This window comes from Mchenga conophoros, linkage group LG5 (assembly GCF_057382185.1).
Source record: "Mchenga conophoros isolate Kocher_MC1m ecotype Shallow Benthic linkage group LG5, M_conophoros_male_GT1.1, whole genome shotgun sequence".
Classification (NCBI taxonomy): domain Eukaryota; kingdom Metazoa; phylum Chordata; class Actinopteri; order Cichliformes; family Cichlidae; genus Mchenga; species Mchenga conophoros.
The window spans coordinates 24,820,712-24,843,208 of NC_140530.1; the positions used below are offsets into that span (position 1 = coordinate 24,820,712).

At 38.4% G+C, this 22,497-nt stretch overlaps 2 protein-coding genes across 3 annotated transcripts in view; both read right to left on the reverse strand.

Moving 5' to 3' along the window:
• LOC146574642 (guanine nucleotide-binding protein G(i) subunit alpha-2) overlaps positions 1-14,876 on the reverse strand; it is a 71,448-nt gene extending 56,572 nt beyond the window's left edge. The window contains exon 1 of the mRNA XM_085274470.1: positions 13,898-14,876. Within this exon, the coding sequence (XP_085130596.1) occupies positions 13,898-14,015 (118 nt within the window). The 5' untranslated portion in view covers positions 14,016-14,876. The remainder of the gene's footprint in view (positions 1-13,897) is intronic.
• A 2,917-nt stretch (positions 14,877-17,793) lies between these two features.
• slc38a3b (solute carrier family 38 member 3b) overlaps positions 17,794-22,497 on the reverse strand; it is a 30,392-nt gene continuing 25,688 nt past the window's right edge. For both annotated transcript variants that reach the window (XM_085274472.1, XM_085274471.1), the window contains 3 exons: positions 22,331-22,475; positions 21,278-21,381; positions 17,794-21,188 (listed from right to left, as the gene is read on the reverse strand). In XM_085274472.1, the coding sequence (XP_085130598.1) occupies positions 21,084-21,188; positions 21,278-21,381; positions 22,331-22,475 (354 nt within the window). In that variant the 3' untranslated portion in view covers positions 17,794-21,083. The remainder of the gene's footprint in view (positions 21,189-21,277; positions 21,382-22,330; positions 22,476-22,497) is intronic.

The following is a 22,497-nucleotide window of genomic DNA, read 5'->3' on the forward strand; positions in this document are numbered from 1 at the left end:
AGGGAGAGATAATATATTTAAAGCCACAAAGTCGGTAGTGAGTAAAAAACCTATAATATAATACAATATAGATATCAGGGTCTCAGCTGTTTGTAGACAGTTTATTTGTCTTTACCTTGGAAAAGCACTAGGCTATAATGCTTCATTGTGGTTACTGTGCCTGTATTTCTACAGATCATACCTCAGTGCTACTCCTAAAATGTTATTTTTACCTCGGAGTAGGAACAAGCTGTATATTACCTTCCTGAAGACCAGTGCATCATCATAAACTCTACTGAGACGTTCCCTTTTCAGCTTCTGTATGATCTACACCCTAACTGTATTATTAATGAACATTTTCATTACTACACATAAATTGTATCAGCCCCCCAAGTGGGTTCTCTGTGATCCATGGAGGTTTGTTCCAAATGTTAACCTTTAAATTTACCTTTCTAACTTAAGAGTATGTGAAAAGTTTAACCTATAAAGCTGCTCATTACAAAAAAGACTTCCACTTGATGGTCGTTAAGTAACATCCCGAGGCAATAATTTGGGGTAATTTAACTGCATGACTTGTGTCAGGGGGGGTAGCAATACGAGTGGCTAAATATGCTTCCCTGTCTGGCAGTTACCCAGACAGCTGACTGGGGTACAAGTAGAACATGTGTCAAACAACAACAATCTCTGGCATTCAGTCTCCTGTGGATTTCTATTCCGGATTCTTTAAGTCTCTCCGTGTCAGTGCTCTGGCATCAACATTTATATGAATGAATATGGGGATGGTTTCTGATGGCTATTCCAGGAATCAGCTGGCAGACAGATCGATGGGTGAACTTTGATATAGAGCTTTAACTTAATGGACTCTACATCAGGCCCACTGATTGTAAATATTACTGAAGGTATTCAATTTAGACCGCTGCTGAGCAGACATTTTGCACACAAAAGCTACAGAGTTGATGCCCTCCAATTGGTAGAGTCCTAAGCCCTACAGCAGCTAATAAAATGGTTATCTGTGAAGAGCTTACACGCTCTGACTATATTCTTTAATATGAATGCATGCAGGCATATTTTGCTGTTGTTCAATATTCAAAATTTTAATTAGAATTTTAATTAAATTCTTTAAAGCCTCCTTTTTTTTACTCATGTTCCATATCTTGCCATAATTTTTGTCTCAAGTGTTGAGGCTGTGTAGTTAGAGTGTTATCCACTGCTCAGAACGTCAGTGGTCTGACCCCCAGCTCTCCTGGTGACCTTGGGCAAGATACTGAAACTCATATTGTCACTTATACATATGGTTGCTTTGAGATGTCACAAAGATAAAAAATAAATAAAATCATATGTGCAATGGCAGCCTTTTGTTGAAAATCTCTATATTGATCTTACATTTTTACACTTTTTTTGCCACTTTTTATGCAAGATATTGTTACAGTGCTACCCAATGTGAGTCACTGCCACATGTGAATAGCACAGGTATTATTTATTAACCGTTTTACTCCACATATGTTCTAGCTGCCTGTCGTGTCTGTCACTGTCTATGTAGGTTGGACATTTGCGAGTTACGGACACAGTGATGGTTAACGTATCTCAGCTGTAGCTCTGAAACACAGACTTGTCTCTCACACTCCACTCGTATGCCTTTTATATTGTTGCACTGTCACTGTCATCACTGCCAATGTTGGCTTATCTTCTAATGGGGACGCTTGGAACTGAGGACTTGGTAACAAAGTTGGCTCATGTACACTGCATCTGTCTAACAGTTTATAATCAGTGTGTTTCATCTGTGTCTACTACATCTGCAAAATAAAGGAATCTGACTTCATGATCGAATCTTGCACATTCAGGAATGTTCGACTGATCTGTTACTTTCCTTTGCTGATGACTGCATTTCATAAGTTAAATCTGATCACAGTTATATTTCATGTGGCCCAGTGCGCTTTAAAGTGCTCTTACACCTTTTCCAACAGTGATTACTTTCTCGCCTATTTAGAGGTGGAGCAGAAAATCATCTCCAGGGGGAAAACCAATTTAAAAGATCTGCAGAGGCCCTGTTTCCCAAGCACTGCAGCTTCCATATAAGGGATACTTAGAGTCATATCAATAAAGTTAGTATACAACTATATTACCAAAAATATGATTTTTATAGTAAAGTTTAATATAATTACCTTCAGTTACGTCAGACCTACTGAAATGACATTACTTAGTTGAAAGCAGCTGTTTAACCTTTCAGTGGTTATTAAGGAAAGATGCAAAACAATCACGGGATCCACTCACAACAATCTGAAGACGTCTTACATTTTGGGTCTCTGTGATAAGCAGCTGTGTAAGATTCAATATTTTCTTTCAGTGTAGACTACAGATCAGTGGCCAAAATAAAATAAAATAAAGATGTTGTGGTGCACAATTTGTACAATGTCTAGTATTTTCTATGTAAAATCGATTTTTTATATTTAAGGTTTGGATCTTCTCAGTCTGAATTATAAAAGAGAACTTTTAATATTTGAATTCAGGTTTCCCCTTTTTCCCCATGTGACAGCAGTTCCTTCATGTCGTGATTGCAAACCCTTGTTTTTCCAAGTATTCTGGACCTCAACTGTCTACATTATTTCTATCTCCCATCCTTTATCTCCTTCGCTGTCTCTAACTTAAGCTTTTTAAGTGTTCTTGCAAAAGGTCAAGGTCCTTCCACGTTGCATGCAGCACCTAAATAAACTGTCTCTGGAGTCGAGTGTAAGATGATATAGACAGAATATATCATCTGTCTATATCATCTTACACTGATATAGACAGATGGTGATGATTTCTGGTCATTCCGCAAGACTTTGCTGCTTGCTGAGGCATGTTTGCACTCTTACACCACTGTATGAGAGGGGATGAGTGTAATATGAAAAGATGAGGAGTGAAAGCGATAAAAGAAGTTACCTAAATTATGGATGGGGCTGAAAATAGAAAACGTGATTGAAAAATGAATTATGGGCAAGGACCTGCTGTGTCATCTGCACCAAATAGAAGATGAAGACTGATAAAGCTTCAAATTTTGTATTTGTGTGCTGTGATAAAAAAAGTAGGTTAAATTAATGTAGCTCTTCTCTAAAACGTTCATTCATTACAACTTTACAGTGTTTGCTGGGTATCAACCACAACATTTGGTAAAAAACACAAAGGGTCAAGGGTTCTACCTTAATTCATTCTCCTCCTTAAATCCAGCCTTATTAGCGGAAACTGTGGGGAATTTAAAATGTATTGACCTCTGCAGATACTACACAAATTGTGAGCTCGTTTTAAAATGAGCCACAAAAGAGGGATTTTCTTTAACTGAAAACGACAGCTTTGCTCTAAATTCTGCTTTTCCAAACAATATCCGTTTTCCACACTAAGCTATAAACGTACACCCGTGGTTAAAACAGATTACTAACAGCTTTCATTATAATGCAGGGAATTACCTCTATAATAAAATGAAGTGGAGTTGTCACTTTTGGAACAACATCAACAATACCAGGAACTGTGGTATTATGGAGGAATTTATTGTAGAATTCACATAGCAAGCAGACTGCAACTCAGCTCGCTAAAATGTTGGGGAACTCTAAATGCATTTCAGAGAAAACATCATTTCTAGGGTTGTACAGAACTTGTTCTGTGGGATAATTGACAAATAATGTTGGACAGGAAAATTTGCTTTATTACTCTGCCACAAAATTGCACTATAGTGGTCTAGTAAATAATCACCCTTCCGTTTATCCACCTCTCTCACTTAATAAGCATGTCTGCTATTTCAAAGAATCATCAAAACAATTGTGGTGGTTTTTAATTTTATGTACCGTGCAGTGTGGATGAGCACCACCATATAAAGATTTAAACAGCTATTTAACATTTCAAGCATTTTCTCAGGCTGAGAAACAGCCCTGTGCTCTAAACACTGCACGGCTATTAAAATCCTTTTTCCTGTGGGTGTTCTGTTTGGTGAATCCAGCACCAAATCCTATTCCCACCACCATGGTAGGCAAGTTAGCAGTTAGCTACTGAATAAAGCCAAACATCTTGTAAGGCTTAGATATTGTCATAATATGAACACACTGCTCCAGTCTTGGCCTCTCTGCATTTTGTTCCTTATCCATTTTAGAATTCAGTTACGATTTTGTCAACTGTTTTTAAGGCTTTTAATGGGCAGGCTCCAAATTTGATCATCAACCTAATTTGCTTACATTCCCACCTTTAGGTCTGATCTGCTGGCAAAGCTTTCTTACATATCCCAAGTCCACAGAAAATAAAATGACAGAGCCTTTGCCGTTGCTGCACCTCATTTGTGGAAATAGTTACCACTTGAAATAAAAAGTTCTCTCTTCATCCCTGCTTTTAAGTGTAGGCGCAAAACCTACCTTTATTCTCTGGCCTTCCAGCTGTATCTCTGCTTGTCCCCTGCTGTGGGTTTTTGTTGTTGCTCGTATGTGTAGTCTATGTTGTAACTCCTTGATCCCAGCTTTATACATTTATAAGGTTATCATATGAAAGCTGTGCATTTATTTGCTTGGATTCAAGTTCAGCTACCTTATAGTCACTAAGATGGATTTAAGTAAACTTAGTCAGCTTTTAAGTAAACAAGGAGAGAAAGATATTCGTGTGATAGGCAGGAGGTTCACTGACCTTTTACTTAGTAAATGCTGGAGCAGGCAGAAGGGGCCCTAAATAAGGAGGCAATAACTGCTTAAAAACAAACAAACATGCCACCGGGAATAGCTTTATTCCACACTAATGCCTCAATTAGCTAACTTTTTTTTTTATTAACTTATACTATAAAGCCCACAAATCTCAGACTTGCAAAATAAAAAAATATAAGAATGAAAGTCTTTAGGAGACGGATGTCAGATTTGGGCAGGCGACAACTGTCATAAACACACTGGTCTGAATATGAGTGGTATGCTCACTCCCACAGATACCGAATTTAACACTCTCACAGGGTGTCATAAACCACCATCCTGCCTCAGGAAACAGCCACAACACACATCTCACTTTATCAAGCAAAGCAGACACATGGATGAACTGTCTCAGACATTATCTCATTCATAGGCCCAAAATCAAGCACGCACATACATGAAATCTGGAAGATCTGCTGTTCGACTGCTCATCGTGACTCGGAGTGAAAAAGCCTCATTAAGAAAAACTATTTGTTTGTTCAAAATACATTTTTACTTCTGAGCACAAAAAACTGTCAGCTCACTACTAAATACATACAAAAATAAATAGCATTTAAAAAATAAAACTAAAAACCAACTGCAGTATATTACATTTTTAAAAATGTGGATTTTTTGGTTTTCTTTAAGCAGAAAAACTCACCAATAGTCACTGCCTGGTGCAAAATCTACATTAAAGTAAAAACTGCATCCTAAGCGTGACTGTAGGAAGGATTCATTTCTTGCTAGATCAGCACATACAGTAAACTCGCGGGGATTTAATGAGGACTTAGTGGTGTTCGTCAGAGACATGACTAACAGTACTAAGTATATTCTTTGAACATGTGTGTAATTGTAAAGTTGTCATCTCCGGATGGGCAGCCTCACCCAGAGCTATTCTCTCCATCATGAGAATTGAGTAATGTCTGTGAAGAACTATTATTACTGTCTCCTGAGGGAGGGAATTAGAGATAAGCTGCAGTGGGTTCTGATTTCAACGAGGTTCAAGGGAACAAAGACGGTTAAAAATAGTCTCACATTTTTGGGTGAAAATAGGGAAACAGAATCTGCCTATTAGAGTAGGGAGTATCTTGCATATTAAAGTCAGCACTCATAAATCACTAATGACTTATAACGGTGTAGTTTCTGACGGTGATGATGTTTCCTTCTCATTTTTCAAAATCTTCTCTTGTCCGTTTACAGTTTCAGTTTAACTTGCTCCCTAATCCTTTTAATAGCATTTCAGATGTGTTACTATATTTTACCAGCAGCAATGGGTGCTTGTCTGCCTTCATTTAACCTTGGATTTTCACTCTCAATCTACAGAGCCAATCAGTTACTCTCAAAATTACTTGAGAGTAACTGTCATGGAAAAGTCATGGAAATAAATTGTTTACTATTCTCAAGTATTACACATTCTTTTAAATAGCTTTAAATGGTTAAAAAAAACATGAGGCCAACTCTCCATAACATTTCTGATAAGAGATATAAGAGAAATGTTTCAGTGTTTATCAGTACTGAAATGACAATTTGAAAGTGTATACATGTGACGAAGTGATGACCTTGCTTCACGAGAAGCCGTCTTATACATTTATGTAACATTGGTTTTTATTCCCAGTTCCTGCTCATATAAAGACATTCCATCTACTTACTCAATACAGAGAGGGCATGGTGCAACATGGTGAAATAAGTGTTTTCTCACCCTTAAAACCCATGAAAACTGATATGAGAAGAGTTTTCTATGGACTTTATAGTCTTTTAAGCTTCTTACTTTACGGCTCATTCTCAGGCCATCAAGTAAAAGGACATTTGTTAGTTGTGTTTTGAAACATGAGAGTTTGAATGCAACATGGCTGTTTGTGCCAGACAAGCTGATCTGAGAACAGAAACTGCTGATCTACTAGGATTTTCACACTCGCTACAACCATTGCATGCAGAACAGCATCTCTGACTGCACAATATGTCACATCTTGAAGCAGATGAGCAACAGCAGTACACACTGCACCAGGTGCCACTCTCTCAGGAAACTGAGGTTACAGCTTGCGCAGGTCACTAAAACCCAACAATAGAAAACCAAAGCAAAATAGAAAAAGTCGCGGTGGTGTCAAATGTCAGGACAGCCTACATGAGAATTTTTGCTGACAATGTCAGTACAGTGCACCTATCTTCTGATAACTACTTCCACCAGGACAACATACCATGTCACAAAAGCTTAAATTGTCTCAAACTGGTTTCTTGAACATGAGAGTGAGTACTGTACTAAAATGGGCTGCCAACAAATCTGCAGCAGTGAGTGATGCTATCATGTCACTATGGATCAAAATCTCTGAGGAACGTTTCCAACACTGTTAAATTTATGCCACAAAGCACTAAAGCTAAACTGAGTCCAACCTGGTACTAGCAAGGTGTATCTAGAAAAGTGTCAGGTGAGTGTACATAATTGTTTAGTTGGTTGGGAATTTTATTTCATGAACAGTATTTTTGGAATTAAGATACTCAGTTTGCAAAGAACAGCTGCCCCGTTCCCCTGACAGTTTGGTACTCACTCCTTCATGCTTCAGTGATTTCTATCAAGTGACTCATCTTCTCTTTGCCAAAAGAAGATGATTTTTTTTCTAAACACAAATTGGACAAATACAACCATTAGGTTTACTGCAATATGCGCTCAGTCAAGAAATCAAAAAGCAGTAAGCTCCTGCATGTTCTCAGTGCTTTCAGTAAATTGCCACTCAAGAATATTTTTATTATTTTAACTTAGTGATGTTGCTGACATCCTGAGGAACTGATATCAAGACAGACGATAAAAGACGATACAGTGCGGCTGTGTAGAATTACAAAACAGTGATTATATGGTCAACTGAGGATTCCTTGTCAAATCATGAGGTAACAAAGAAGGAATGCTGTTCAAAATACTTGATCTCATCATGAAAAAAAAAAATTCACTCAGCATCCACAAAAGTGACATCGATTAAAAGGGTTTAACAGTGTTTTTTAAAAAAAATTAAACTGGAAAGATACCCTTTTTTAAACTGAAAAGTGTCATAGTTTGTATTTTGTGATTTAGTTAATTACTGTAATTGTCGGGCTATAAGCCGCTTCTTTTTGCACAAGCTTTGGACCCTGCGGCTTTTAGTCAGGTGCGACTTTTCTATGGATTGTCCATGATTTTTGTCATATCATAAGACGATTTGTTTTGTTTGTTCCGCTGTTGTACGGCACTACGTTGCCTGGCGGAAGGGCATGTGATCAGACACACAGTATCGGGGTTCAAGAGTGGTATGTTGGTCACATGTCCATCCGCCAGGCAACATAGTGCCGTACAAGTAGCGCGAAAAACAAACTTCAAAGTAGCGCTATGCGTTCAGCGGGAGGCGTGGATGACGAGTGGCGATAAACTTGCGAAAAGCAAGTTATGCTCAACTCCACCGGTGGAATCTGACAGCGTGGAAAAGTGTGAAAACATCCACGATCACCAACGGATTTTGAAGGGCTGGACTGCTGCATGATGGAGAGGAGGACACCGCCACGGCCCTTCAGAGGGTGTTCGACTCTGACACTGACAGCGAGGATTTCTTTGGTTTTGAAAGTGACAACGAAGAGTGGATGAAGTAGCCATCCTGAGCCTGTTCGTATCCGACACTGGAGAAGAGGACTTTGGTGGTTTTAGTGCGGAGGAAGATGGTGGTGAATGACTGACTTTTCTTCTTGTTAAAGCCGTGTCACTGCACCTGAGCCTAAAAGGTAGTCCGAATCTATTTTTCTGCTGTGCTGTAGGTTATTGTTATGTACTACATTTGTTACTCATTTATGAAGCACAGTACATGTTTCGTACTTGTAATTACCGCTACTTGTACATATACCTAAAAAGTTATGTAAATATGTACCCATAACTTGTTTTTCAAAATATTAATAAAAGGGGTGTGTCTCCAAACAGCCATCTCTTTCCTGACAATTCCCTTTGTGCACATTCTCTTACATATGATAAGTCAACATTGAAACACCTGCGGCTTTTAGTCAGGTGCGGCTAATGTATGTACAAAACAGGATTTTCCCCTGATTTTAGCTTGTGCGGCTATTATTCAGGTGCGCTTTGTAGTCCGGGAAATACGGTAATTTTTAAATTTTTACTAATTACTAATCTCTGCACTCCACTCAGTTTCACTTCCTTCGTTGGTCAGTTCTTCTTCTTTTCTAATTGTCTGCCTCACCCTTCTAAATATCACGGATGTTGATGCTGTCTTGCCTAACGTTACAAAATTCACATGCTAAGATCTCTGAAGCCAACAAAGTGTGTGTTTCATTTCGTTGCCTTAATCTTGAAAACTAGAACGATCTTCTCAAGTTCAATCCAAATTTTTTCTATGAAATTTTAGGTGTAAAAAAATATATCTAATCAGACATTTGCATACAACTGTGTAATAAGTAGCATGTGAAATTTTGAGTTAAGGTATCTCACAAAATATAGTTGCAGCCACATTTGTGCCATTTGAAGAAATTCCCTCAAGCCCCTTGACAGCGGGAAGCCACTTGGCTAACAAAGAAATAGTCCCAAACACAGCCCCCTGTGCTTTTATCAAAATCTTTGTGACATAATTCCTCTGGACACCTTGTAAAATATTTATGCTGTTGAAAGGCCAAATGTGTTGTTTACTTACACATCAATCTGATTCTTCTATCTGTTATGCTTGAGACAGGAAAACAAGTCTATGGACAAATTGGACCAAGAAGATACTTGAAGAAGAAGATACTTCATATTGTGAGAAAGCACAATCCAGCCACTGGTATTAAGAGAACGGGCAAATGTCCAAAAACACGTCCACCATCTCATGGATTACTGCCTGGCTGACAGATATGCCTCAGTATATGAGGCTGGGTACTGGTCTGTCTGATTTGGTGATGTGCAGTACAGGAGCTCCACAGGGGACTTTTCTGTCTCTATTCCTGTTCGCTTGTACACCTCAGGCCTTCAGTACAAGTCAGTGTCACAGCACTTACAGAAATACTTTTAATGTGTTGGAAGAGTAAAAATACCTGAGCATCCACACTGGCAACAAACTGGAGTGGAAGAAAAACACACAGGCCGTATATGAGAATAGGATGGGCAGGCTCTATTTCCTAAGGAATTTGATACCCTTCAATGTCTGCAGCAAAATGATGGAGACTTTCTAGCACTACAGTTGTGGCGAATGGAGTGTATTGCTATGGCTTGCTGGTAAGCAGCGATGGAGCTGGTGACACCATAAGACTGAATAAACTGACTAGGACGGCCTGCTTTGTGATGTTTCTTTTTTCATTTTCTTTATGAAGCTATGGTAGAGAGGAGGTTGCTGAACAAACTGTTATCCATCATGGATAATCCTGAACACCTTCTGCACCACTTAATAGGCAGGCAGAAGCAGTCCTTCCGTCTCTAATAGACTGCCACAAGCACAGGAATAGAAAATCTTTCATACCTCCTCTAATCACTTTCTATAATACAATACTCTGTGTGTCTATTGCTCCATACCACAGTCTTTTGATTTTACTGAGGGAGTTTGGCCTATGCGGAAGAGCAGTGGGGACAGTGGGGATCTCCTTAGTAAAACATGCACTTGATGGTGACTTATGCTATTGACTTGAAGTTGGCCTCTAGTGTTGTTAGCGTCCTGCTGATCTTGTACAGTTCCAGGCATTCCAGGATCCACGTGTGGGGCATTGAGTCAAAGGCTTTCTTATAATCAATCCAGGCGGTGCACAGGTGATTAGCCAGTAGTTAGATGGGACTGGTACATATACATTTTAATCATAATATTTTTATATACTGCATTACAATGATGCTAAGATTACTAGCATGACTACTATTATCACTACATTTACTATTATTACTGCTATTTTACTATTGTTGGTTAATTGATATTATTATTATACTTATTCAGATGCTGTGACAAATTAATTGGTTGCTAAGCAGTTTGTAAGTAAACTTAACTATTTAGAACTTCAGGCTGCTTGTTTGCATCTGTTTCCACAAATTATTTTGAATCATGAAAAACAAACTATGTTACATAATGTTTGATAAACTGTGTATAATAAATATATGCCCTTTTTACAGCAGACAGTTTGACTTTTCTTATTAGGAAAACCACAGCACGGGACTGAAACCAAAGAAGGCAAATGAAATTCAAAATGCTGTAAGCTCCAAGCACTGTACTTGTACTTTTAAATGACTCTGAACTAGTTGCTGTCAATTTTACTCTGCCAGTCAACTGTCCTCTTACAACCTCACGTTGGTATTAGACACAAAGATTCAAAGATATATATAAATACCACTGACCGGTGCTGTGAGCAAACAGAAGTCTGCAAATGGCTTGCTTGAGATGTCAGACAAGGTGAAGCCAGTCATCAAATTACAACAGACTAAATAAAAAATCATCAAGATATGATAAGTTTAAGCAAAAGAAGTGTTTAAAAAGTAGAACGTGTCTAGATTAAGAGCAGATGTTTGTATTTAATGAGAGCTGAGCTGCTCTTGACACAGAAAACACTGCTGTCTTTTGACAGAAGTTACCATATTTGGAGGACAGGTTGCATTACTAATTTATCAGCTAATGTCAGGAACCTTGGTTAGCAAGCTGCATCCATAAACCATAGGGGGGCACCAGCTACCTATACCTGCTAATTAGTGCTTAGCAACAGACTAATATAACACTAGTATTTCAATCACCAAAACTGAAGCACAAACATCTACGCAAGTGGCAGAGAGGTCCAGTTCAGTGAGTCCTATTACCCGAGTAAGGCCTTGAAGACACCACCTGCCTGCATCCAGACATCTGTCTATCCAAGTGACCGCTCCCCCAACTTCCGAACTATTGGGTTGTTGTTGTTGTTGTTTTTTAATCATCCCTGCAAACAAAGCAGGCCTGCACATTTTATCAAATATTAATCTTGATCACAATTTTGGCTTCCCACTACTAAATGAATGTGATTAAACCAGTAACAAAAATACATGATCCACCAGCACAACACAAATCAAAATAAGTACTGAGTACTATGTACTCCTAAAAGTCAGCCTGAAGACGAGCCTTCATGTGCCGATCACAGCTATTCCCTGCACTGCGCATTTGAAGTTTCCTGAGTATAGTCTGGAGGAGTAACACTACATTAAAAGTCAGATATTCAACAGATAACAGACAAATATCAAACAAAAATCAAACGTCTGACACGGTAGAATGTGAGAAGCTCATCCCTTGAAGGACATCATCATCCGCTGTTTGAAAATACTTTGGATTTAGCGCAAGAGATGCTAACCAAGAAAAAAATCACATACAAAGAGTGCTGTAGAGTTGTGTTTGCCTGGAAACACACCACAACCTGCAGTATAATGCATGAAGGCCAAGAAAAACAATACAATATTTCATGGTGATTGCTAAAGTAAATTGCCCAACATCAGCTTAAATATCCATAAAGGCAAAGCTGTACAGCACGTAAGCATATCCATCCAGCTCACAAAGATGCACTGAGATTACAACACATTCCCATTCCATTAGGTCAAAGATAAGTGTCCACCAAACATGGGGAGTAAAAAATCTTTCTGAAAAATGGTCACTTAATGGACAAAACACAAGTCTTTACCAAAATCTGTGCAGCAGAAACAGAAAGAGATCTCACAGCCTTTCAGTATTTTTCCTATGAGCATCTGTCACGTAGATGCAACGAAAGAAGTAAAAAATGTTATAGTTTGCCTTTAGGAGGTTCACTTAGGTCAGGTAGTTAAACACCTTATTTGATGGCAAAGATGTTTTAACTAAAAAAGTTAAAAAGAGAAGGCAATAATTTGCATTAAGCTTTGATACAATTTTTTATTTATATTTTATTTTTTCCTCTAAGAGATGGGGTGAATTTATGTGAGAAGGAAAAACCAGTTTTATTTTAGTTGAAATATGTGTGCATGACCAGAGTTGAAGGCGATCGTGGCTCTAGAGTTGGCAGTTCGTCTTGTAATCGGAAGGTTGCCGGGCTCGGACAGCCTCGGTCGTTGTGTCCTTGGGCCTACTGATGGTGGTTAGAGGGCCCGGTGGTGCCAGTGTCTGGCAGCCTCACCTCTGTCAGTGCGCCCCAGGGCAGCTATGTACAATGTAGTTTGCCATCACCAGTGTGTGAATGGGTGGATGACTGAATGTAGTGTAAAGCACTTTGGGGTCCTTAGGGACTAAGTAAAGCGCTATACAAATACAGGCCATTTAAACATCCAAACTATCCATAGAGGTAATAAATATTAGCAATAACAATATTAACAACCAAGTTAAATTACTAATTGCCAATTAACCGAATTAACTGAGAGAGTGGCCTGCAAGTATATTTTTGCTTATCATGGAGTCTTTTTGGTTATCATGTTTTTACATCGCCCATATGATTTGCAAATCTTTCCACATCTTCTGAAAACAGAGCTGGAGTAAGGAGGGAGATTGCTGGTAAGCTTGCGATCATGCCAGGCAAAACAGCTTTCAGAAAATGCCCACTTCTACTGGCATTCACACAAACTCTTGTCTTGACATTAAACGCAATCCCTTTCGAAGGAGCTGACAGACCAATCAGAAGCACGATCGAGTCAAACTTAAACAGCTGAAACTGTTAAGAAGGGAAGTGAGAATGCGGTAATGAGTGGGAGGATGTATTTCCTGTTTGCATATGTATGCGACTTTGTGTGCACACAGGATGGAAATGCAGAAGGAGGAAAGGAGATGGTGCTTTCAAGATGCAGAATTTGTTCGATATAAACTGTTGCTTTGCTGTTGCCACCTATTAAATTGGCATTTTCTTCCTTGTATCCCTTTGAGAGAGATTAATGTGAGTATAAGAGTAGAGCTGAAGTGTAATCCTGTGAATGCCCACAGGTTTAATATATTGAATTAAGCTTTCTGGGAAAAATGCCAGCTCAATCCTCTAAGAAGCTGTGCAGCATGTTGACATGAGGATATCTGACTTATCTCCAAGTATATAGTGTGGGCACTTGTGTAGGCTAATTAATAATACACAACATGACTGTAGACAGATGAGCACTGAAATGGCCCCTTTTCTATGCTGTAGCTAAGATTATGTGTATAGTGTCCTGCCTTAGATATAGTGAGGTTTAACTTGCCTTTGTGGTAGTTTGTAATATTTATGGTTTTATGAGTTTTCGGAGTATTATGTACAGGCAACGTGACACGATCATTTCTGGAGTAAGAAACACTCCTTTCAGTTTCCTGAGGAGTCAACTCCAGATGTAACCTACCTACCTAATAAAAGCAATTTCACTTCTCTGGCTGCCTTCTCCCCGTCCTCTCGGAGGTTTTTGTCAATCATCTTTGACCTCTCCGCAGCAGCTTTATCCTCGGCGCTCACCGTACAACCCATTGGATCCAAACGCAGGGGCGCACCGACCGCTTGCGCAAAAAAAGAAAAAAACAATAAGAATCTCAGAGAGCTGATGGTTTTAGTGCGTCGGCCGATGCCAGGAATAACAATGGAACAGCTTTTGCTTCCAGTACTGCCTTCTATAAAAAAAACAGCCTCTTTCACTTGCAAACAAAGTCAGCTTATCCACCTGCAAGAAGTCTGTGGTCCCGCTCTTCTGGTCTACAAGAAGCTCAAAAGGGAGGCAAATGAATTCAGAACATTTGCTGTTTTGTTTTGTTGTTATTGGGTTTGTGTTTGTTACACTAAACCTCAGATTTGTATGTGGTCCATGTCGAATCTATCAAATCCCGATGTCTTGCATCCATCCACAGACTGAAATGCCCGTGCTCTCTGCTCCACGGTAGACTGGCTCACTTAGTCCTGGCCTGGTAAGCAGCGCGTCCCTCGGTGGTGGCGACAGTGCTGCAGTCTCTTTCTGTGCGTATTTAGGCTCGCGCGAAAAACCTGATCATCGTGTGACAACTGTAAGTTGTCAACCAGTCGCAGCGACGTCACTCGAGCAACTTGTCGCGATAGCCCTGTTAAATCAGGTGAGCTCTCCGCTGTAGCTCGTGTGAGCGAAACCAATTAATGTGCAAACCAGCGAGGCGTGATTTTAGGAGTGTGATGTGCAGACCGCAGTGGGCGCTGTGCCAGCCTCATTCCTCTGCATTTCCCGCGGATGCAGACTCTAGCATGACAAATGAAATGAAGGCCAGCAGTCCGCCCTCTTCTCACTGACCAACTGCGATACGCAGGGGCACCTCTCTGGTCAAGGATGCACAGAGTGCTGTTAAAATGGCTAATGAGTCTTGTCGTCACATGTTTATGAAATACCTTGGCACCAAATGAGACCGCTAGAATAGCTGACGTGCAGCGTCATCCAATGGACGTACACAGTTATAGAGTTTAAGATAAGATAAGATAAGATAACCTTTATTAGTCCCACACGTGGGAAATTTGTTTTGTCACAGCAGGAAGTGGACAGTGCAAAAGTTATGAGGCAAAAATTAGAATACAATAAGAATAAATACAGTACACAACTGTACAGAATAGAATAAAATAAAATACTATATACAGTAGAATAAAATAAAAATAAATATACAATAAGATAAAAATAGAATACAAATACAAATACTATATACAACTGAGTAAAAATACTACTCGTTAAAGACTTAAAGGCATTGCAGCGAATAAACTTTATATAGAAATTACAGATTATGTGTATGGTTCACTGCCTGAGGTTGGACACAAGCTGTTTTCCAAAACAAAACATAAAGAATCAAATTATATCAAAATATAGAATCAAATTATATTACCACTGAAATAACCAATTACATTAAAAATCAGAATCATAATCAGAAAACATTATTGATCCCCAGGGGAGATTGTGTGGGTTACAGTGCTCCAGTACAATATATACAATATATATATATATACATACATATAAGTCACTTACTAATAAATATCTGAATAAGAAAGAAGAGCATGTGCAAAAAGGGTGTAGCTATCACAGTGTATACAGTGTGTTAGGTGGAGGAGTTGTACAGAAAGATGGCCATAGTCTGAACGTGCTCCTGTGGCTAGCCAGCATGCCATGGAGTGGGTGGGAGGAATTATCCAACATTGTCTTTATCTTGTACAACATTCGCCTCTCCGACACCACCTTAAGAGAGTCCAGCTCCATCCCCACAACATTGCTGGCCTTGCAGATTAGTTTATTGAGTCTGTAGGCATCAGAAACCCTCAATCTGCTCCCCCAGCATGCAACAGCGTAGAGGATTGCACTGGCCACCACAGACTCGTAGAAAATCCTGAACATTGTCCGACTGATGTTGAAGGACCTCATCCGCCTCAAAAAATAGAGACGACTCTGGCCCTTCCTGTAAAGTGCTGTGGTGTTTTTAGCCCAGTCCAGTTTATTGTCTATGTATACTTTTGCACTGTCCACTTCCTGCTGTGACAAAACAAATTTCCCACGTGTGGGACTAATAAAGGTTATCTTATCTTATCTTATCTTATACTCCGAGGTATTTATAGTCCTCCACAATGTCAACATTGACCCCCTGGATTAAACAGGGGCCAAGTGTTTCCTGGTCTTCCTGAAGTCCACAATCAATTCCTTGGTCTTTGCCACGGTGAGCTGCAGATTATTCTGCTCACGTCATGTGACAAAGGAGTCGACCACAGCCCTGTACTCTGTCTCATCATCCCTGCTGATGCATCCAACCACCGCAATCTTCAGAAAACTTCTGAAGATGGCAGGTCTCTGTGCAGTGGCCTAGGTCTGTGGTGTAGACGGTGAAGAGGAAGGGGGAGAGGACAGTCCCTTGTGGTGCCTCTGTGTTGCTGATTACCTTGTCAGACACACAATGTTAAAACAGACAGTTCCAATATAAAGTCAAATACAATTTAAGATAAAATAATCACTTCCACTGCTATAATTTGAATTATTCTAATCTTCTAAGAGTGAAAAAACATGGCTACTTATATTTATTTGACATGAGAGACACGTTCTTTATTTTAACAATATTTTCACAGCACAATAAAGGAATGGGGCATTTAAAAATAATAAATAATATTGAACTATACCAGCTCACAGTAGGCTTATTACAGCCATTTTACCAGTCTTGGCTTTTGTTCTCTTGTAAAAAAAATAAATCAAACATTTTATTGCTGGGTTCTAATGTACCATTTAACTGCAGGGCCCTTGCTACTGCTGTAATGTCTTTAGTCTGAGTCAATATAGATGATATTCTGTTGAGTTCATTTCTATAGTACTTAAATGTAACGTTAGCTTGAGCATTCAGAAATACACAGACCTGTGCCGGTCTACATAAAATTCTTAATGTGTTACAGTAAAAACCAGCAGTATGTTGACATAATGAGGTCAGCAGCGGCGGCTCATGATGACAAACAGTTTCATAGGAAAACTGAGCAGTTAAAATGATAAGCTTGTCTTTAAAACAGCCTGAACACCTTTAAAAAACAGAGGTTCCGGGATTCCAATATTGGTAAGATCTACAGTCAAATGCAAAAGTTTTTTTTATGTATTTATGTTTTGCTTCCAACTATGTACAGCAAATGAACAGTATTTAAATGTAATGTCCTTAAGAAATAGGGGAAAAAAATCTAGCAAAGACCTGACCCAGGACCTGAGAGATGCATCTGGCCCTGTAGTTGATCTAGTTAGTGTTCACTGAAACCTCATCAGAAATATTTTGATGCATGCTCAATCATCCAGGTAAGGAAAACCCAAAAGGCTGATTCTGTTCATCTGGACGCAGCATTTCCAGTACTTACTTCTGCAGACACGTCACTTGGATGAGTGACAAAATGTTTCTCCCACTTAAAAACACTACATCCAGATGAACAGAATCAACCTTTTGGGACTGGTCAGCAATGGTCTCAGTAGAAGGTTGGCCGTCAAGAATCCATTCTTAAACAAAGACAACAAGGAGAAAAGGCTGATGCATGACAAATTACTGAACAACTGGACTAAAAATCAGCGGCAACAGGTCTTACAGAGTGAAAATTGAAAATTTGAAAATGTTGGTTCAAATTGTTGTCAGTATGTGCAGATGAGTTCAAGAGAGAGGTCCAACAGTGAGTGTTCACAGTCATCCGGGAAACACAGTGGAGATTCTGTCATGGTCGGAGCTGCATGTCAGCTAGTAATGTTGGGGATGGAATTATGCATTCAAAAAAGTCCAACAGATTTCGATCCACCACGCAGTACCATCTGGAAAGGATCTCATTTATTTTTCAGCATGACAGCGATCTGAAGCATATTGCCAGTGCAATACAAACAGACCAAGATAGCAAAACACACGATGAGGCACTAACAGTCATAGATGCCACCAATCACCAAAAGCCCAGATTTTAACATTACTTAAGTAGTGCGGGATCATCTTGACAGAGAATGCATTTTCCTAGCAATATAAAAAAGAAATGAAGAATGACTCAAGGCTTGCACAGATTATTGTATTAATATCTATCAAATACTAAAATTGCCTACAAATTAAGAGCAGTACATAGTAAAAGAAAAAAAAAAACAGAAACACACACTGTCCAAATAACAATTTGTTTGAGTCAAGGGGTAAATGAGGCCAAGAAAGACAATCTAAAAACATCTACAATTATTTTATTGGCAAACTAAAATTGTTCAGCTATTTACACTTTACAAGCTACTGTAAATATGCAACACAAATATAAAAGGCATACATTTATATACATTATTTATATAAAGTCACCAAAGTCCAGAGGCATTGTTATCTACTTGTAGCGACGTTATAATTAACTTCTTGAACTACAGCTCTAGTAACATATCACATAGATTTTCTTACATACATGATGGATTAACATTTGATATCATGTGGTGGCATATGTTTAAAAGCTATAGCATTTTAAAGCAGTAGGTAGTCAGTTGTTATTTTGGCAAGATCCCTTAAAGTAACCCCAAGATCCCTTTAGTAACTTTGGTTACTGAACTTGATGAGACTAAACCTCCAATAACACTACAAGGAGCACAGCAAGTAAATGTGACAAAGCAATACTGAAAAGGATACTGGATATTTCTTCTGCTCATGATTAGTCTGAAAAAAAAAAACCCAACTTAACCTGGAGTCAAAACTGCTACAAAAAACAGAAAATAGAGTCATATATAAATAAACTGAGAATTTGTCCTTGACTTTTCTAAAGTCTGGGAGTTGTTACACAATATAAAACCATCTTTGGGTAGAAGTATTTGTCATAAGCTTTTCTCACTTTTGACCATGAGAAAATTTTCCATTGGTTTAAAAGCTGGGAATTTATGGTTTATATTCATATATATTACATAATGTAAAGCCCCTGTAGTCTGTGAAAGCATACTCCTATGTAGTTAGTCATACCCGTTATGGGTGTTGAGATCACTTTAAGCCAAAACTTGGGAGGTATTCCTCAACACACATGAATTAAACTAAAAAAAAAGTCTTCTCTCTCTGAGCGTAATGACAGTAATCGTAATAGTCTGAGGGTTTTTTTTTTAAGAACGACTTTTTAACACGTAACACAAAACCGATTGGGACTTCAGTACGCTTCACTATAAGATGCCAAATGCACAGTTATTACTTAACATCTCTATGTGACAGTGCTGGAAGGCAAATCTCTGCTCACTACACCAAATACAGAACAGACTTGACATCATGCAAAAAGATTAACTTCATGTTTATGGCCAACAAGACCAAGCAAATTACTATCAACTAGTGAAGCAATGATAATGCGACAGAATAACAAAAGCATCATCATCACATCGATCTATCAAATTAACTCATTTTAATTTTACAGATTTCCAGCAGGCAGAGCCAAACAACAACAACAACAACAAAAAAAAAAAACCCAACAACTCAGAGGTCAGAGGTCCAAACTGAATTACAACTAGAAACTACATTTTCTTCATTTTTACCTAGTGGCATCTAGCAATGGATGACGTTTTGGTTTTATTTGCTTATTTTTTTTTAGATATATACATCGTGTCTATACATTTGTTTATAAAATTCCTATTAAACCCTGGGTACAACCAAACTATTTACATGGCCTTTATTTATGCATTTGGAATCTGGGCAAATACATCCTTTAAATTTTAACCACGGGTGATTAAAAGTGAGCGAATAGTTGGGACAGTTTGGGAAGATGAACATTCTCTTTGATGCTGCTTAAAATTAAACGAGATCATCACCAGTTTTACGTCTTACGATAAATATAAAAGTAGAGCTACCTAGCTGTTATCTTAGCTGAGCAAAAAGACTGGAAACTGGACATAACATGCTCATTACTGGGCTTTAAACATTCATGTAGGTGTTCTTTTTTATCCATGAAAAGCGTGGCACTTGTTTAGATTTATTTTTTTTAAACCCAGTCATCATCCAACTTGTAAATTGTAGTGATGTGGTAGAGTAAAGAAATTATTTCTGAAACCCTCGAAGAAGGAATAAAATAAGGTAAATAAACTTCTACAAAGTGTTAAAGTAAACTTGAACTCTTTATATTAAGGGTCACAGTTGGCTTATATGCACTACAAAAGCATTAAAAAGGCATTTCTTTATCAAACACTTTACATTTTAACAAACAAGTGAAATATTATTTGTGTGAATTATCTCTGTATCATGATTATTGGTTTCATTGTATAAAGTAGAATTAAATATATTTCATTTGAAATTAAAAACATGTTTCTGGTAGTTAGCTAAATAAATATAAACTCTTGCTTTCATCGTATCTTTGTGTGCTTTTTGTTAAATGCTAAAAGGCACCCAGGTTTTTGAATAAAATTTGTTGATTTATGCATATGAAGCAAACAATACATACACATAATTAAATGTCAGCCATGCTCTAAGGCTTTAAAACACCTCACTATATAATATTACATAATAATGATGAGAATGAACAGTTCAGATCGCTGCTGGTGCAGGTTGAAATAATCTGTTTTCTTCTGTGCATTTAATGGAAAATAACTAATATTACATAAAAAATATGTTATTTTACTGTCTCTTGTTTATACTTTATCTTAATTTGTTTCCTTTCATACTGTCAATCATACTGTTTTTCTCTGTACAGTACCAGCTGCAGCTGTTTGTGTGTGTGAGTAAAGGGAAAACAACAGGGAAAGACAATTTCACTATCATCCCTGCATCCTTGGATGTTATCGCACTAACACAGGGTAACAAAAAAACAAAACAGAACAACAACCCTGTTCATTCGTAATTATTCAAATAAAATTTTACACTCTGTTAACTTAAATAATAAAATATTGAAATGAATGGATTTTGTACAGATACATGTTAAATTACAGTCAGAAAGTGACATTGATTTCCAAGAGTGATTCCTTTCTACCCACATACTATACTGGGTGTTTTACACATTTAGAAATCCGGAAGCTGTTCTTAGCAGCCCTGTAGTGTGTTCCTGCTTACTTGACAGTATTTTCTAACCACTGACCGTTTTACAGTATGTACTCCTTCCCTAAGACTACACACAATGAAGCAGCACTTAGTGTCCTCCAACAGCGAGGCCTTCCCCTGTTGTCCAGTCGATAATAATGAAGCTCAGACTCATTACCATGAAGGAGAAACCCAAAGCGGCAAAGCAGGCAGCCTAAGAATGATGGGAAAACATTTTGGACTTAACTATCAAGAAGTTGTAAAATGATGTAACATGCATGGCAAATATTTTCATTGCCTCACCATTATCTTAGGAAGAGAGTTCATGGGTTCATCTTCCTTGGGAACAATGCGGATGTAGAAGACAGCAGGGAAGATGAAAATAAGGCAAGGAGCTGATGTGGCGCCTGAAAAATAAAAAAGCATGCAATGCTGTAATAAAACTTTGATAAGAAAAAAATACACGGGACTCATTATTATTTGTTGATGTTTGTTTTCTGTTTTCTAAATTCTCGATCCATTCGTTCTCCTCCAGGGGGTACAAGTCACTAATCTGACACAGGGCTAACACAGAGAGATAGACACCCAATTTAGAATCACCAATTAATCTAACCGCACTAAGTGCATATCTTTGGACTGTGAGTGGAAGCCGGAGTACCTGGAGATAACCCACACAAACACAGGCAGAACATGTAAACTCCACACAGAAAGGTCCCGGGCAGACAGTGGAGTCAAACTCAGGGCCTTCTTCCTGTGAGGCCACAGTGCTAACCACCGTGTCACTGCTGCCCTTCTGTAAACTTGATTTGTAATTTATACTTTTATTCAGACTTTTTGATTATTTATACAACATATACATGTGCCTAATCCTAATCCCATTCTCCTAATCCCCTCTGTTTTACACGCTAGCACACAAAAAAGCAAAATCTGAAAACAGCTCTATTTATTATATCCTCTATTTTTTCTGCTTCCGTGCATAGATTCAAAAACAGGTAAACTCTGTACGTGAACCCTTGCTTTGAGGAAGTACCCGGTAGTCCCTAAGGTTAATGTTTTATACTTTTACCTGTAACCTATGAAACATGACCTCAGTCTGAAAACAAAGTGGAACAAAAATATTGACTTAAGCTGTCAGTGTGTCCATGACACTGGTCACGTTTTTAACATTTAATATTTGTTTGTGTGTGTATACAAATGGCAACTGAAGTTACCCATAAATCCAACCTATCAGTTCCCTTACTGCCTCTTGGAGATTTAAGCATTATACCCCCTCTTCTTGAGTCTCAGACTCCAGAGCATAAGAAAAGCATTACTGTTTTGATATTATTCCAACTTTACATTCAGTATTATACACACCAATAATGCCGAAGATTCCCAGAATGTTAGGAGCAAATATCACCAACATGTTAATAAAGGTGAGAAGAATGAGAGCGATGGCAATATGACGTAACCAGCTGAAAGATTTGGTGGGAAATATCATCTGCTGGATGGCTCTACGCACCTGTGGGCAAAAAAAATCACAT